This window comes from Carcharhinus amblyrhynchos, chromosome 14 (assembly GCF_965287045.1).
Source record: "Carcharhinus amblyrhynchos chromosome 14, sCarAmb.v2.hapA, whole genome shotgun sequence".
In the NCBI taxonomy this organism is placed as follows: Eukaryota; Metazoa; Chordata; class Chondrichthyes; order Carcharhiniformes; family Carcharhinidae; genus Carcharhinus; species Carcharhinus amblyrhynchos.
The window spans coordinates 7,264,870-7,278,636 of NC_137337.1; the positions used below are offsets into that span (position 1 = coordinate 7,264,870).

General features: G+C 42.5%; 1 protein-coding gene across 5 annotated transcripts in view; it reads left to right on the forward strand.

Moving 5' to 3' along the window:
* cep128 (centrosomal protein 128) overlaps positions 1-13,767 on the forward strand; it is a 299,878-nt gene that overhangs the window by 101,807 nt on the left and 184,304 nt on the right. For all 5 annotated transcript variants that reach the window (XM_080202221.1, XM_080202225.1, XM_080202224.1 and 2 more), the window contains exons 13-14: positions 1,123-2,124; positions 4,348-4,512. In XM_080202221.1, the coding sequence (XP_080058347.1) occupies positions 1,123-2,124; positions 4,348-4,512 (1,167 nt within the window). The remainder of the gene's footprint in view (positions 1-1,122; positions 2,125-4,347; positions 4,513-13,767) is intronic.

A 13,767-nucleotide genomic window follows, 5' to 3' on the forward strand; every position in this document is an offset into this window, starting at 1 on the left:
GCAGAGTAGAAGTGGAAAAACTTGCTAAATTTTTACTTTTAATTCTTCGTTTGATCAGTGTATCAAGGCCAACTATAATGTCCTCATCATCGCTTTGTGTGGGATTGACTAACAAAGCACAGCCTTGAGGACTTTTTAAATCTACATGGTTTAGGATGTAAGAACATGAAGCATAGGATGAGGGATTGATTCAATAAGATTTTAATTAAACTTCAACATCACTCCACTTTCACATCCTATCCTCATTTATCTTGATTCCAGTGCGCAAAACATTTATTGATTCCAGTCTTGAATGTACTTGTTGACTGAATGTCTATAGTTCTCTTTGGTGGAGAATTCCAAAGATTCGCAACCTTTTGAGTGAAGAAATATCTTCTTATCCTAATCCTAAATGGCTGAACTCTTATACTGAAACTATGACCCCTAATTCTAGATTCTCCAACCAGGAGGAGACACCATGCAACACATTGCCATCTTGTTGAACACTTCGTGAATTTTTCATTAATTTAACTACAAAGCATAACATTATAAAAAATTACAGATTAATATGAAAATTGGAGAGTGGAAATCTTAAGTTTCTGGGATAGTTTATGATGATTTAGTCAGCTGATATACTCATTTGGAAATATCTCAATCTGGTCAGAAATCCTCAAATATTTTGAGATTGAATTATGAACTTTACACAGTCAGACTTCAGTCAGTACTATAGTTGACCTTAGGTGCATTGTAATGTTGTATTTTTTCCCAACTATTTCTAATTGCATCATGTAATGGCTCAGATGAGGATTGTTAAAACCTGCTCAGTAATGGGTTTGATAGTTGAGAAAAGGATCCAAATTCCTGGCTTTCCTGGAGTTAACAAGTCAGGTTTTATGCTATGTGGCCAAAGGGAACCAGTACTAAAGCTTAAAGGAAAATAATTCTAGTTAAAGTAACACAAGTTTATCATTATTGTTATTCAGTGCAGGTATTGTTATTCACTGAAGGTATTATATGCAGATATAATACCTTCAGATAATGCATATCTGAAAAGCCGTATTGGTCAGTGAAATTCTAATTGCTAAAATGGACGTTCGCTGTTTATAGACTATAAACTGATGCAAGTTTCTGTTGCTTTTAAAGGCTCTCAGTTCAGACCTGGAGAAAAGAGAGAAGCAGCAACTGAGGATGTTGAGCCAGCTCCAGGAAATCCAGAACCGTTATGATGACTGCATGCAGAACAGTAAATCTGCAGGTTTGGAGATTGTAGATCTAGCCCGTCAGCTGAAAGAATCCAGTGTGGAAACTGACAGATGCAGGGCTCAATTAAAAGAAGTAGAACGGCTTCGGTTGGAGAGTGAAAAGAAGAAAGATGAATTGAAGCTAAAAGCTCAGGAGTCTATCAGACAGTGGAAAATTAAATGCAAGAAATTGGAGCGCGATATGGAAAAGCAGAAGGAGATCACTGATCATTGGATGGAGCAATACAACCAAGCAAATAAAGAGAGAGAAGCACTCCAGGGTCAACAAACGGTGGCCTTGCATCAGATCGAGAGCCTCCGTAAGGAACTCAACGATGTCATACTCAAACGGGTGCAGCAGGAGGAAGATATGCGACGGAAGGATGTGGAACTCAATGAGTTGAAGTCAAGGCTGCTGGACTTGGATGGAAAGCTGCATGATTCTAAGGAGTCTTTGAGTAAATTGGAGGATGACTTGCGTAAGCAGTGCATGTTGCATGTGCAGACCAAAGAGGAGAAGCAACACCTGGAGGATGAATTGGTGGCCTTGAACAGGCAGAATGAAAAGGGTCAGGAGAAACTCTTAGAAATGCAGCGAATGATCTCCGAGCTAAGCGCCATTCGTTCTGAGCTCAGTACAAAACTAGCTGAGGAAGAGAAATCCAGTAAGGAGATTAGAAAGAGCACCTTGGAAGCCCAGGCAAAGCAGGCCTTGGCCCAAGAAGAACTTGCTGCCATTAACAGCCAGCTGAAGCTGGAGCAGGATGCACACCAGCAAGAACTCACGGGCATCCGATCAGAAATGCAAACATTAAGAACTAAACATGAGAAGAATATGCACGAAGCACTTAAACAATTTCAACAAGAACGGGACAAATTGGAGAATAACATCAGTGGGCTAAAGGTAAGGATAGTTAATTGGCAACAGAGAGATTTTTCTTTTTTAAGATAGGGTTTCAAAAGCATTAAATGTATTCCTCATTTTGTTTTGATGTTGAAAGAAAGAAGCAAATCTCTCGTTTATAATGTGTCCTCAGGGCATCCCAGAGTGCTTCATAGCCTATTAAACATTTTTGAACATAGGAACAGAGTAAGCCGTTCAACACTTTGAGCCTGTTTTACCAAAGTGAAGGTTTTGTCCCTTGTTGAGAAGAAACTCACTGGCATTTTGATTAATGACCAATTGTGTCACAGAGTTCAGAATTGCAGCAACTATTGTAGGCAAATACCACTGCCAATTTGTGTGTGTCTATTGGTAAGAATCAGTAATGAGATAACTGATTAGATAAACTGGTTTAGTCATGTCAGTTGAGGGTTATAAATTATCCAGGACCCTGGAAAAACATCGCTGTTTGACTCGTGATAGTGCTATGAGATCTTTTGCCTCCATCTGAGAGGGAAAGTAAGGCCTGTGTAACACCTCATCCAAACAAATGCCACATTCGACAGCGCTCTACTCTGGAGCAAGATCTTTTTGCACAAAGGCAACAATTTTACCACTGAGTCATACTTAAAATTATAATTACTGGTTAATATCCAAAGATGCCCAAATATGTGCAGATTCGGTGGATTGGCCATGCTAAATTGCCCATTAGTGTCTCAAGATCTGCAGGCTAGCAGGATTAATGGAGTAAATATGTGGGATCGGGGGATACAGTGCAGGAGGGGGGGGCGGTGGTTGCTGGGTAAGATGCTGTCAAAAAGCCTGTGCACTTGATAAGCTGAATGGTTTCCTTCTGCACTGTAGGGATTCTATGAATATCCAACCTCTGTCCAACAGTTGAATTGGGTAGTTAACATTGTAATGAGTAGTTGCAATATAATACTCCTAGCATGCAAGTTGGATTGAAAGGAACCCACTTATAAACTGCTTCTATTCAGTTTTGTTTGGAGATGATCCTATTTCTACGGAAAAAGTGTTTTCCCTCACATAATATAACCTGTCTGGTTGACAGTAGGGAGGTGGCGTGCTTTGAGACCCTAATCCATGCTATTCCAAAGCTCTGTGGAAGTGTGCACACCTGAGGTGCTTAAATGTAATTGCAAAAATGGAGTCATCAGAAAGTTGAGACCAGGACTTTGAAAAGACCGTAGTCCTGCGAATGTCCTAGAAGGAGTGGATAGCGAATTTGGACTGACCAGAGATTTCTGTTGTTGACAGAATGTTCTCTTGTGAAACATGTTTAAAGGTACAAGAACACTAAAGGCAGTTTCTTCTGAGCTGCAAAATGTTTGACTGTTTCCTTGAGTTGGGAAATGAGCAATAATTATCTGATTGTCCAACTTACATTGGCAAACTTGGAATCAAACTGAAATGGTGGCGCAGTGTGACTCAAACAATATCAGATTTCATCCGATTCAACAATGTAATGTGTTTTCTGTATTATAATAGAACTGCACTTGCTGCTTTGTGAGATTTTGAGGCTCTTTTTATTGTTAACGAAATAACACTGAAAGGTATCTTTTCTCTTTATCTTGTGCATCATTCAGACTCTTGCTCTTTATAAATTACAAGTTAAATAGCGATTCCCACTAGTGTTAATTTGATGACTTGACAGGATTGCTGCAGAGATACTTGGAAATAAAGCAAGAACAACTTGCATTTGTTTAGCTCCTTTCACCACCTCAGTACATCCCAGATCTAAAGTTTGATATTATTTGAGCAGCAGTATGCCACCAGTCTGATTCCAGGTTTGTCAATTGAAGTTATTGCTTACCGCCATTTTTTTCCCCCAATCCCTGTAAGGAAGCAGTAAGGCATTTGGAGTTCAGAAGAAACTGCCATTGGTGTTCCCTGTATCTTCAAGCATTCATTTTAGGAGACAGTTTTGTCAACATCATAAATCTCTGTTCAGTCCAAATTCATCTACCACCTTCTCTTACAGCCATTGAATTACTTTTGATGTGTAGTCACTGTTGCAATGTAGAAAATGCAGCTGCCAGTTTGGATGTTACATATGGTTTTGATTCTCTGATCGCTTTTTACAAGAAGGGAGGTTTAAAAGAAGAGTTTAGTATGCACTGCTTACTGTCACTTCATGACAAGCTTGCCATTCATAAACTTGGGTTGCAGTGAATGCCTTTGGAAATGTTGACCATCGCTGCTGCTTTGATGTGCTTCCCCTAGGCCGAGCTAGCGGATGACAAAAATCTCGCCAAAACACAGAGACGTCAGATGGAGAAGATCAAAACAGAATGCAACAAGCTGACAGAAGAGCTAATTCAAGGTGAGGCAGAAAACGCAAAGCTCAGGAGGAAATACCATTCACTGAAGCAAGAACTGGAAGAAAAGGTAAGAAGTTCTCCTGGGTAGGAAAGCAGAGGCTGTAACATCCATCACAACCTCCTTCCATGTGAAATTGCCATGGAATGTGAAAGTTCAAGAGTAAAAGACTTATGTTTGGATAGCGCTTTTAATGATCATCGGGCTTCTCAACTTGTTTGCAACCAATGCAAACAAGTGGTTGAAGTGTGGTTGCAATTATCCTTCAACTCTGCATGATATCCCGAGTCACTTTGCATCTAATCAGTTATTGTGAAATTATTTTATTATTTAATTGATAACAATAGCCAAACTGCGTATTGCAATGTCCCATAAGAACATAAGAACATAAGAAATAGGAGCAGGAGTAGGCCATCTAGCCCTTCGAGCCTGCCCCGCCATTCAATAAGATCATGGCTGATCTGTCGCGGCTCAGTTCCACTTTCCCGCCCTCTCCCCATAACCCTTAATCCCCTCTCTTATCAAAAACCCATCAACCCGCGTCTTAAAAATATTTAGCGAGGCAGCCTCCACCACTTCAACGGGCAGAGAATTCCAGAGATTCACCACCCTTTGAGTGAAGAAGTTCCTCCTCAACTCCGTTCTAAACCGCCCCCCCTTTATCTTGAGGCTGTGCCCCCTAGTCCTACTGTCTTTTTTGAGCGGGAAGAGTCTCTCCACCTCTATCCTATCCATCCCATTCATCATCTTATACGTCTCAATGAGATCTCCCCTCATTCTTCTAAACTCTAACGAGTACAAGCCTAGTTTATTCAGCCTCTCCTCATAGCTCAACCCCCTCAACTCCGGTATCAGCCTAGTAAACCTCCTCTGCACTCCCTCCAAGGCCAAAATATCTTTGCGCAGGTGCGGCACCCAAAACTGCACACAGTACTCCAGCTGCGGCCTCACCAATGCCCTATACAGCTGCAGCAAGACCTCCCTACTTTTATATTCAATCCCCCTCACTATGAAGGCCAGCATCCCATTCGCCTTCCTGACCACCTGCTGCACCTGCAAGCTGGGTTTTTGCGACTCATGCACAAGGACCCCGAGGTCCCTCTGCACCGTCGCCTGCTGCAGTTTTACGCCCCGTAAGTAATAGTCCTTCCTACCATTATTCCTACCAAAGTGGACCACCTCACACTTGCCAACATTAAATTCCATTTGCCATTTCCTGGCCCATTTGCCCAGCCTATCTAGATCCTTCTGCAGACTCTCCACACCCTCCGCACAATTTGCCGTTCCCCCAATCTTGGTGTCATCAGCAAATTTTGACACCCTACACTCGGTTCCCTCCTCCAGATCATCTATATAAATGGTAGAAAGCTGAGGCCCCAGCACCGACCCCTGGGGCACTCCACTAGTCACCATCCGCCAATCCGAATAGCACCCGTTGACCCCCACTCTCTGCCTCCTATTTGACAACCAATCCCAACCATCCTATTTGACAACTGTCCCTTGAACAGTAAGGCAATAAATGACTAGGTAACCTGTTTTATGGTAACGTTGGTTGAGGGATGGTATTTGGCCAGTACACTGCGATAACTTCCCTCCTCTTGATTCTATAGTGCCACTACTTTTATGTGAGAAGCAAAGTTTATTATGCAATGTTTTTAGTTTGGCCATCCATGTGATGACCTCTTTAGATGCTTGGTGGATCCATGAGGCAGGTTGGTGTGATGTCTTCCAAGGTTTGGGACATATAGCCACAATCGCAGTTCAGGTCATCACTTACCTTTCCTTATAGAGCTGGTGGCCACAATGTCTATCCTAGTGTGGTCTTGAAGCAGGGATCTCTGGGTCAGGGATGAGGTGTTGGCTTTTTTGTGCTGTACCTGTCCCACAATTCCATCCATCTGGATGGTGGGTCGATATCAGCTTCAGGAATGTTAAAGTTAAAGTTTATTTATTAGTCACAAGTAGGCTTAGATTCACACTGTAATAAAGTTAGTGAAAATCCCCTAGTTGCCACACACTGGTGCCTGTTCAGGTACACTGAGGGAAAATTTAGCATGGCTAATTCACCCAACCTGCATGTTTTTGGAGTGTGGGAGGAAACTGGAGCACTTGGAAGAAACCCACGCGGACATGGGGACAATGTGCAAACTTCACACAACAGTGATCCAAATGAATCAAACCCAGGTCCCTGAAGCTGTGAGGCAGTAGTGTTAACCACTGTGCCACCGTGCTGCTCTGTATGCTGCCCTGCTGCTCTTTGTGAGAGCTTGCTGTGTCCAAATTGGCTGTTGCCTTCACTATGAGATAATAATGACTATATTTCAAAAGCATTTCATTATTGTAAAGCAGTCTGATGGTTGTGAAAAGCACTTTCCGAATGCAAGTCTTTCTTTGCCTTGAAGGATTTTAATTTCGGTTTGCTTTTTGCTTCATTATAGTACTACACTGATTAGGGCACAACTTGTTTTACTGTTCTTCTTTCCCCAAGGTATCATGGTGCAAATATAACTAGCATTTTTTAGGTGGTTATTGCATAACTCCAGGGTCAGCATTTGCTGTTCAGTCAGGAATGGGTTGCATCAAAGATCCCTATAAAAGTTACTGACTTCATTTCTGTGGGTCGCACAAGTTTTGGAAAAGCAACCATTGACTTGATGCCTTTCACACACCGTGGGAAAGGAAAGTTTATTCGGATGGAACACCTCACTTCAAAATGATCAAGAATGTTTAACTGTTTGAAATTATGCAGAGACACCAAGAACAAGGTGAGATTGTATTATCTCCTGTGCAAATTGTATCTGGAATTCTGCATATTTTGCAGAAATGTTCGGGCTGCTCTTGAACACTGGAAGCAAGCTGTCCTTTTCTTGTGAAAAAGAAATTGCAGTTCAAAACTGAATATTGAATATGACCAAATTGCCCTTCCTCAGTGGCTGAAAGACTACTATTTTTACAATGTGCAGCCTTCATTAAATTTTGAGGAGTAACACAAGGCACTATAGAGTAAGTGATACATTATTCTGGAACCTTGGAGATTTGTTTTATTAAAATTTACTGGCTATCCATGGCACTTGACAGAAAATCTCTTGCTGCCTACCTGTAATAAAACCCTTGTAATGAGTTCTTGTGCAATTATATAGTGATCTCAGTGCCAACTTATACGTAAAGTAAAAATTTTTTTTAGTAACTTTTTTTATTTGCATCATCCTCAGGTGATACAATGCTGAAGAAAAATTTCCTGTTGGAATTATTTTCAAATACTTGTGGAATCTGGGGCTCGGTCTTTTCGCCACTCCCGTTTGCGGTGGGGGTGGTGTGGAAAATGTTGCGAGGAGGTCAGAAGTCGGTTTTATGTTATTATAAAACCAGGCTGCGATTGTGCGCCCCGGTTGTCAACGATGGGCCATGTTTTCTGCCCCAGCACATTTGGAGTGGAGGGTCTCTAGGCTGATTGTGGCTTGCTATGCGCGTTGCACAATCTAGTGCTCCAAAATGGGGAGGTATTGCCAGGTGACACGATGATGGAATTGCCCTCTACCTCCAATGAGGAGAACTTTGAAAGCGATGACAGTGTTGAGGTAGAGGAAGCCAAGACTGCGGGAGAAGAGGCCATAACATGGACTGGACAAGGCAGGCGCGTGTCTGAGGCCCTTATTGCCATCAGATTCCATCAGGTGGATGATGAGTTGTAGTGAATACCGTCTTGGACAAATACCTTTCATCATGGGCCAGCATGAACACCAGGGTTGCTATTCCTCTGAATTCACCCCTGCACTTCAACATGAGAGTGAGTAGTAGTAACACACCATTTCTCCTGACCTTTTGAAAGTGAAGAAGCCTCCAGAGATGTGTCCTTGCTGAGATGAGATACTAGCTGGAATAGGGTGTCCTGCCATCAGTGATCAGAAACTGCTGCTTCTTCAAGCATCTCTCTGGCATTCCAGCCACTCTGGCATCCTACAAGAAGCTGCCAGTGTTGCCGGTGATCCTCAGTGGGCTTATAGTCTTCAACCTGACAAGGCTCCTCAAGAAAGTGCATCTCCTTGAGGAGCAACACACTGTGTAACCATGATGGTGAATCAGATATTTTGCACTTTGAGACAAGGAAGTTGCCGATGTTCCATTGCTGTAAATCCAGTTCTAGATGATGTGGTAATCTGTGGTACCATTTGCCAAATCACACTGACATCCTACACTCTTAGCTGGAGATCCTGGATTACATTTACCCTCACCTTAATATGCATGTGGACTATTTGAGCATCACAATGTTGAAAGCCTGCCAGACTTTAAAATACTTCCAGTTTTTACACAGACATTGTGCTCTCATGGCCAGGCTTTGCCCTCATGAGGAAGTGCTCGGGCTCCATGTAGCCTGCAAGGCATCACTTCAATGCTCATAAAGAGCACAATTCAGTTTCAGCACATCCTTGCTCCTATCCCATTGTTCCTGCCACACTGTCTGAAGCAATACTTCAAGCGCACGCTCAAAGTCACTATTGCTTGCCAGAATTCACTATTTGGAATTGACATCAGACACCTAGATGAGCATTTAGGTGAGACGATGCATAGCGCTGCATCCTTACTTTGAATCTCGTGTCCCCTGCCCGCCATCTTTGGATGTTTGAAACCAGGACAATGTGGTTTAGAGGGGCAGGGTTTTGTTTGAGATGATAATGTGCTCCTACCTCTTGCTGGGCTGAGCAGATGTATATTCTGAAAGTGCGGTTGGCTGACAGCAACATGCATGAGCTCCAACATAGGCTCAAAGCAGGAAAACCTTGCTGAAAGACAGCAAGCATTTGGAATTGCATGATATATGACCCTTCTCCAGGCAAGAACGTGTCTCTCCTTGTATATCTTCTCATTTCAACAGTACAGAAAAGATGAGAGCAGTCAGTCAGGAATAAACATGATGCAATCCTGAAAAGCATTTGAATAAGATTCTTGCACAACCACTCTTAACATTAAGGTTGAGGCATCTCTGATCTGGAAAAGGGTCTCACACTGTGATGATATGGAAGCACACAGTCTGGATGAGAGACCCATGAACATGGCATCTACGATAAACTGGGGATGGGGGAACCATGGTATTATACCTGATCGACAGCAACACCATTTATCATAACAAAGAGACATATTTAAGCAGACATGTGAAATGGAGGTTTCATTTGTTTAACTCATCTACATGTTGTGAACATGCATGCCACCACTGTGCTTAAATCTTCTAATCCAACAGCTATGTCTTGGTGCTTCCTTGACATCTACAGCAAAGGTACAGTCAGCTAACTGTTGTCTGTGTTGACCTTGGAGGGTCTCTGCTGATGGGCCAAGAAAAGAAAGGCCCTGGCCTGATTTGGGTCTCTTGCTGTGGTACAGGTGCATCACTCTTGGCCTATGGAGCTGGAGGTGCTAGGGTGACAGCAAAAAGGGATTTGGACTGGTTGGAGTCACTTGGTGGATGGACCTGGCATGTCCAGCTGCTGGTCATCCTTCCTATGGATGATCACAGAATGAGGACTCCTGACTAACCCCTTGAGGAAAAGGTGCAGCTGGAGTGAGATCAAGGTACTCAACAGACCAAGCGAGTGTGAGCAAGATGCATGCATAGGTAGATGATGAAGGTGCCTGGCATGAGGACACTAGTTCCAGAGGAGACAAGCCCAGTTGGAGATGTGAGGGTATGTGTTAAAGTGAGTGGTGATCTGCCTTGAATTGGCAATGAGAGAGAGGCCAAGGAATGTGTGATGGGCTTGAATATGTGAGATGAGAGTGATGTGATAGTTGACTTACTCTGGCGTCAAGGATGAGATCATTCACCTTCTCCCTGCACTGGCTGGCTGACCTCTTCTGGCACTGACCACTGCTGCCAATGCCTCCCAAGTCGGATTGGTCACCTTGCTGGGCCTCTTGCTACCAGAATGGGGTAGAGGCTTTTGCAGTGAGCCTGGACTGTCTTCTGTGTTGCAGCCCTAAGGCTGCTGTCTTGGTGAAGAGTGTGAGTGGCTGCTCTTTAAATATGGCGCCGGGAGTGAGGATGTAGTAAGCTGATGGTGGGGCAGGCAAATCAGAGGCTGCCCACCAGCGATTTGACATGTTCCCTGAGTGTGGATAATTAATTTGCTACAGTGCAAGAACCTGCACTGGGAAGAGTGCTGTTTGTTTTTTGCACCTGCTCCCACACTTGTTGCAAATGGGGGAGAATTGGCCCCAGGTAATTATTATTGGGATAAGTGCCATTTCAAAACTTTGCTATGTTTGTTTACTGCTGTGACTTACAAAAATGTCTGAATTCGGTGGCGATATGGCTTGACACCACCTTTTTCCAGGTACTTAATTTACGGATTAGGAATGTAAAGTTTGCACTCGACAGGGGAAATAAATAGTTCTTTCAGTGTGATTAGCATTGATAATTTGCAGCAGATTCACTGCAGGTACCTGGCTGCCACGTTGCCTCTGGTCATTTATCACTTAAGCAACCTCTCTAGACTCCCACACCACAGAATTAAGACAATGTGTTGAGCCCTCGTATTTGACATATCAAATTAATCCTGGACCAACTGCAATTTTGTTCAGCTCCCTTGCAGAGATGCTGACATTTCAAGCCAGCAGCCAATATTCTTTTCAATTTTTTTTTTAATGATTCTTCATCCTGGCTGTGTTGAGTGTTGACAGTTTAGTGCGTTTAAATTGTGGCACGTTGCATTAGTATTGTTTCCATAAAATGCCGAATGATTTTTAATTGGCTGGTCATATCGTGTTTGTGTGTGGCTCAAGTATCCATTATTCTTTGTATATGCTATAGTGATTGCAAGGCAGTGCTTTCATTGAGTGGGATCAGATCTTGTATACGGTGCCATCAAAGACTTGTTTGACGTACAAGATTAAATTGCAGTCTTGAAATTACTGACGTGCTCATTATTTTTATCATGTATTTGCATTTGGCAGAGATGCTCTTATTCTGGTTTATCTGTTGTGTTGTGTTGACAATGCTGCGAATGGGAGATGCTGGCTGTGGTTAATATGTGATACTGTCCATATTGGAGAATTAATGACTGTGATATAATCATTGGAGCTTACCAAGTGTCCTAAGACTGATCACAGAGAAATAACACAATGGATGTTCTATGCTACCAAGTGCCATTTATTATTTTTGCAATAAAATTGGGAATGCTAAGTGGTTGCCATACTGTTAAATCATCCCCAAATGACTCTTGATTTCTTAAATAGGAGGAGCTTGCCAAAAAGTGACTAATTGTACCATTTGGATAATTCCAACTAGTTTCCGATTGAGTGTCTTGACTTATTGACTGATCACAAGCCCAATTGCTATTTTATCATGTACTGCACCTCTCCAGTTAGTGGAATAGTATTATATTCCATTACTGATTTCAGGTGATTGGCACAGTGCCAAACTGCGCGCTGTGTGCCTTGTTTTGTATTGGGTGCTAGACACAAACAGAGCAAGAGAATTCTGATATTTAATCACAATCAAAAAAATCATATATCGCCCGTCATTCCTTTGCAGTTGTTGGGTCAAAATCCTGGGATTCCCTCCTTAATGGCGCTGTGGGTCAACACAGCACGTGGGCTGCAGTGTTTCAAGAAAGCAGCTCATCATCACCTTCTCGACAGCAACTAGGAATGGGCAAAAAATGCTGGCCAGCCAGTGATGCCCATGTCCCACAAATGAATAAAAAAAAATACAATACAACACAACCATTTTGACATCCTGACTGTCACCTCCAGATTGGTTCCATTTGATTTTTGATTTTTTTTGATTTATTATTGTCACATGTATTAATATACAGTGAAAAGTATTGTTTCTTGTGCACTATATAGACAAAGCATTCTGTTCATAGAGAAGGAAATGAGAGAGTGCAGAATATAATGTTACAGTCATAGCCAGGGTATAGAGAAAGATCAGCTTAATGCAAGGTAAGTCCATTCAAAAGTCTGACGGCAGCAGGGAAGAAGCTGTTCTTGAGTCGGTCGGTACATAACCTCAAACTTTTGTATCTTTTCCCCGATGGAAGAAGGTGGAAGAGAGAATGTCCGGGGTGCGTGGGGTCCTTGATTATGCTGGCTGCTTTGCTGAGGCAGTGGGAAGTGGAGACAGAGTCAATGGATGGGAGGCTGGTTTGCGTGATGGATTGGGCTACATTCATGACCTTCTGTAGTTTGTTGCGATCTTGGGCAGAGCAGGCGCCTTGGCAAGCTGTGATACAACCAGAAAGAATACTTTCTATGGTGCATCTGTAAAAGTTGGTGAGAGTTGTAGCTGATATGCCAAATTTCCTTAGTCTTCTGAGAAAGTAGAGGCGTTGGTGGGCTTTCTAACATGTTGTGCATCTGCAGCCTGCATTTGGAGGAAATCTGGAACTATATAGTTGTGAATTTTGTTTTGCTGTGAACTTTGTTTAGTCATCCTGGTCTCCAAGTGAACTTCTTGTATGTTGGACATGGTGGCATGCAGAATCACTTCAGTAGCCAGAGGGGAATCATTAGGAGTAGAGGGAATTAAACCTTAGTTTTTGGATTTTGTCATAATTGAAGCATAATTCCTATACCACTCTGGATAGCCTGTACTAAGTTGCCTGAAGTTGCATCTTAAGTTTAGTCTACTTTAGTTTTAATTACCTTTTAACAGATGGCTGATGCACCCATGTGCAAACAGTGCCAGATTATTAGTATTTGGGGCAAATGGCTTAAAGCCACCAAAATTGTTTGGTTCTAGGCACTACTTTAATTTGAAAATCCGCTGCCCTAATTGATTTACTTTGATGGGAAATTAATGGCCTGAGTGAATCACTGTTGCAGTCATGTTTTGACCTTTTTTAAATCAGATTTTAAAAAAACTCATACTAGGGGGCAGGTAGCAGTAAAAGAAAGGAACTTTAAAATCTACTGTTCCAATTGTGTGTTTCCCTTGCTATTTATTCAAAATGGTTAATGACACCCTCAAGACTTGATTACCTGTAAAGGCTTGCATTCCAACCGTTACCTTGTAAATTGAGTTTGTGTCTGTATATGCCCTATTAATGAACACAAGTCTTCACTCACCTGATGAAGGAGTGAGACTCCGAAAGCTTGTGCTGCTAAATAAACCTCCGGGACTTTAATCTGGTATTGTGACACTTCTTACTGTGCCCAACCCCAGTCCAACGTCGGCATCTCCACATCAAGCTTGCAAGCGTACAGGCCAGCATTTGTTTGTCATGTTCCCTACATGGAGAGCCCCTTGTCTGCACTGGGTTAATGCCAGTGGTGGCATGATGAGGCCCTTAAGTGGGCATTAGGAAGGCCTCCACAGACATAATCGAAGTG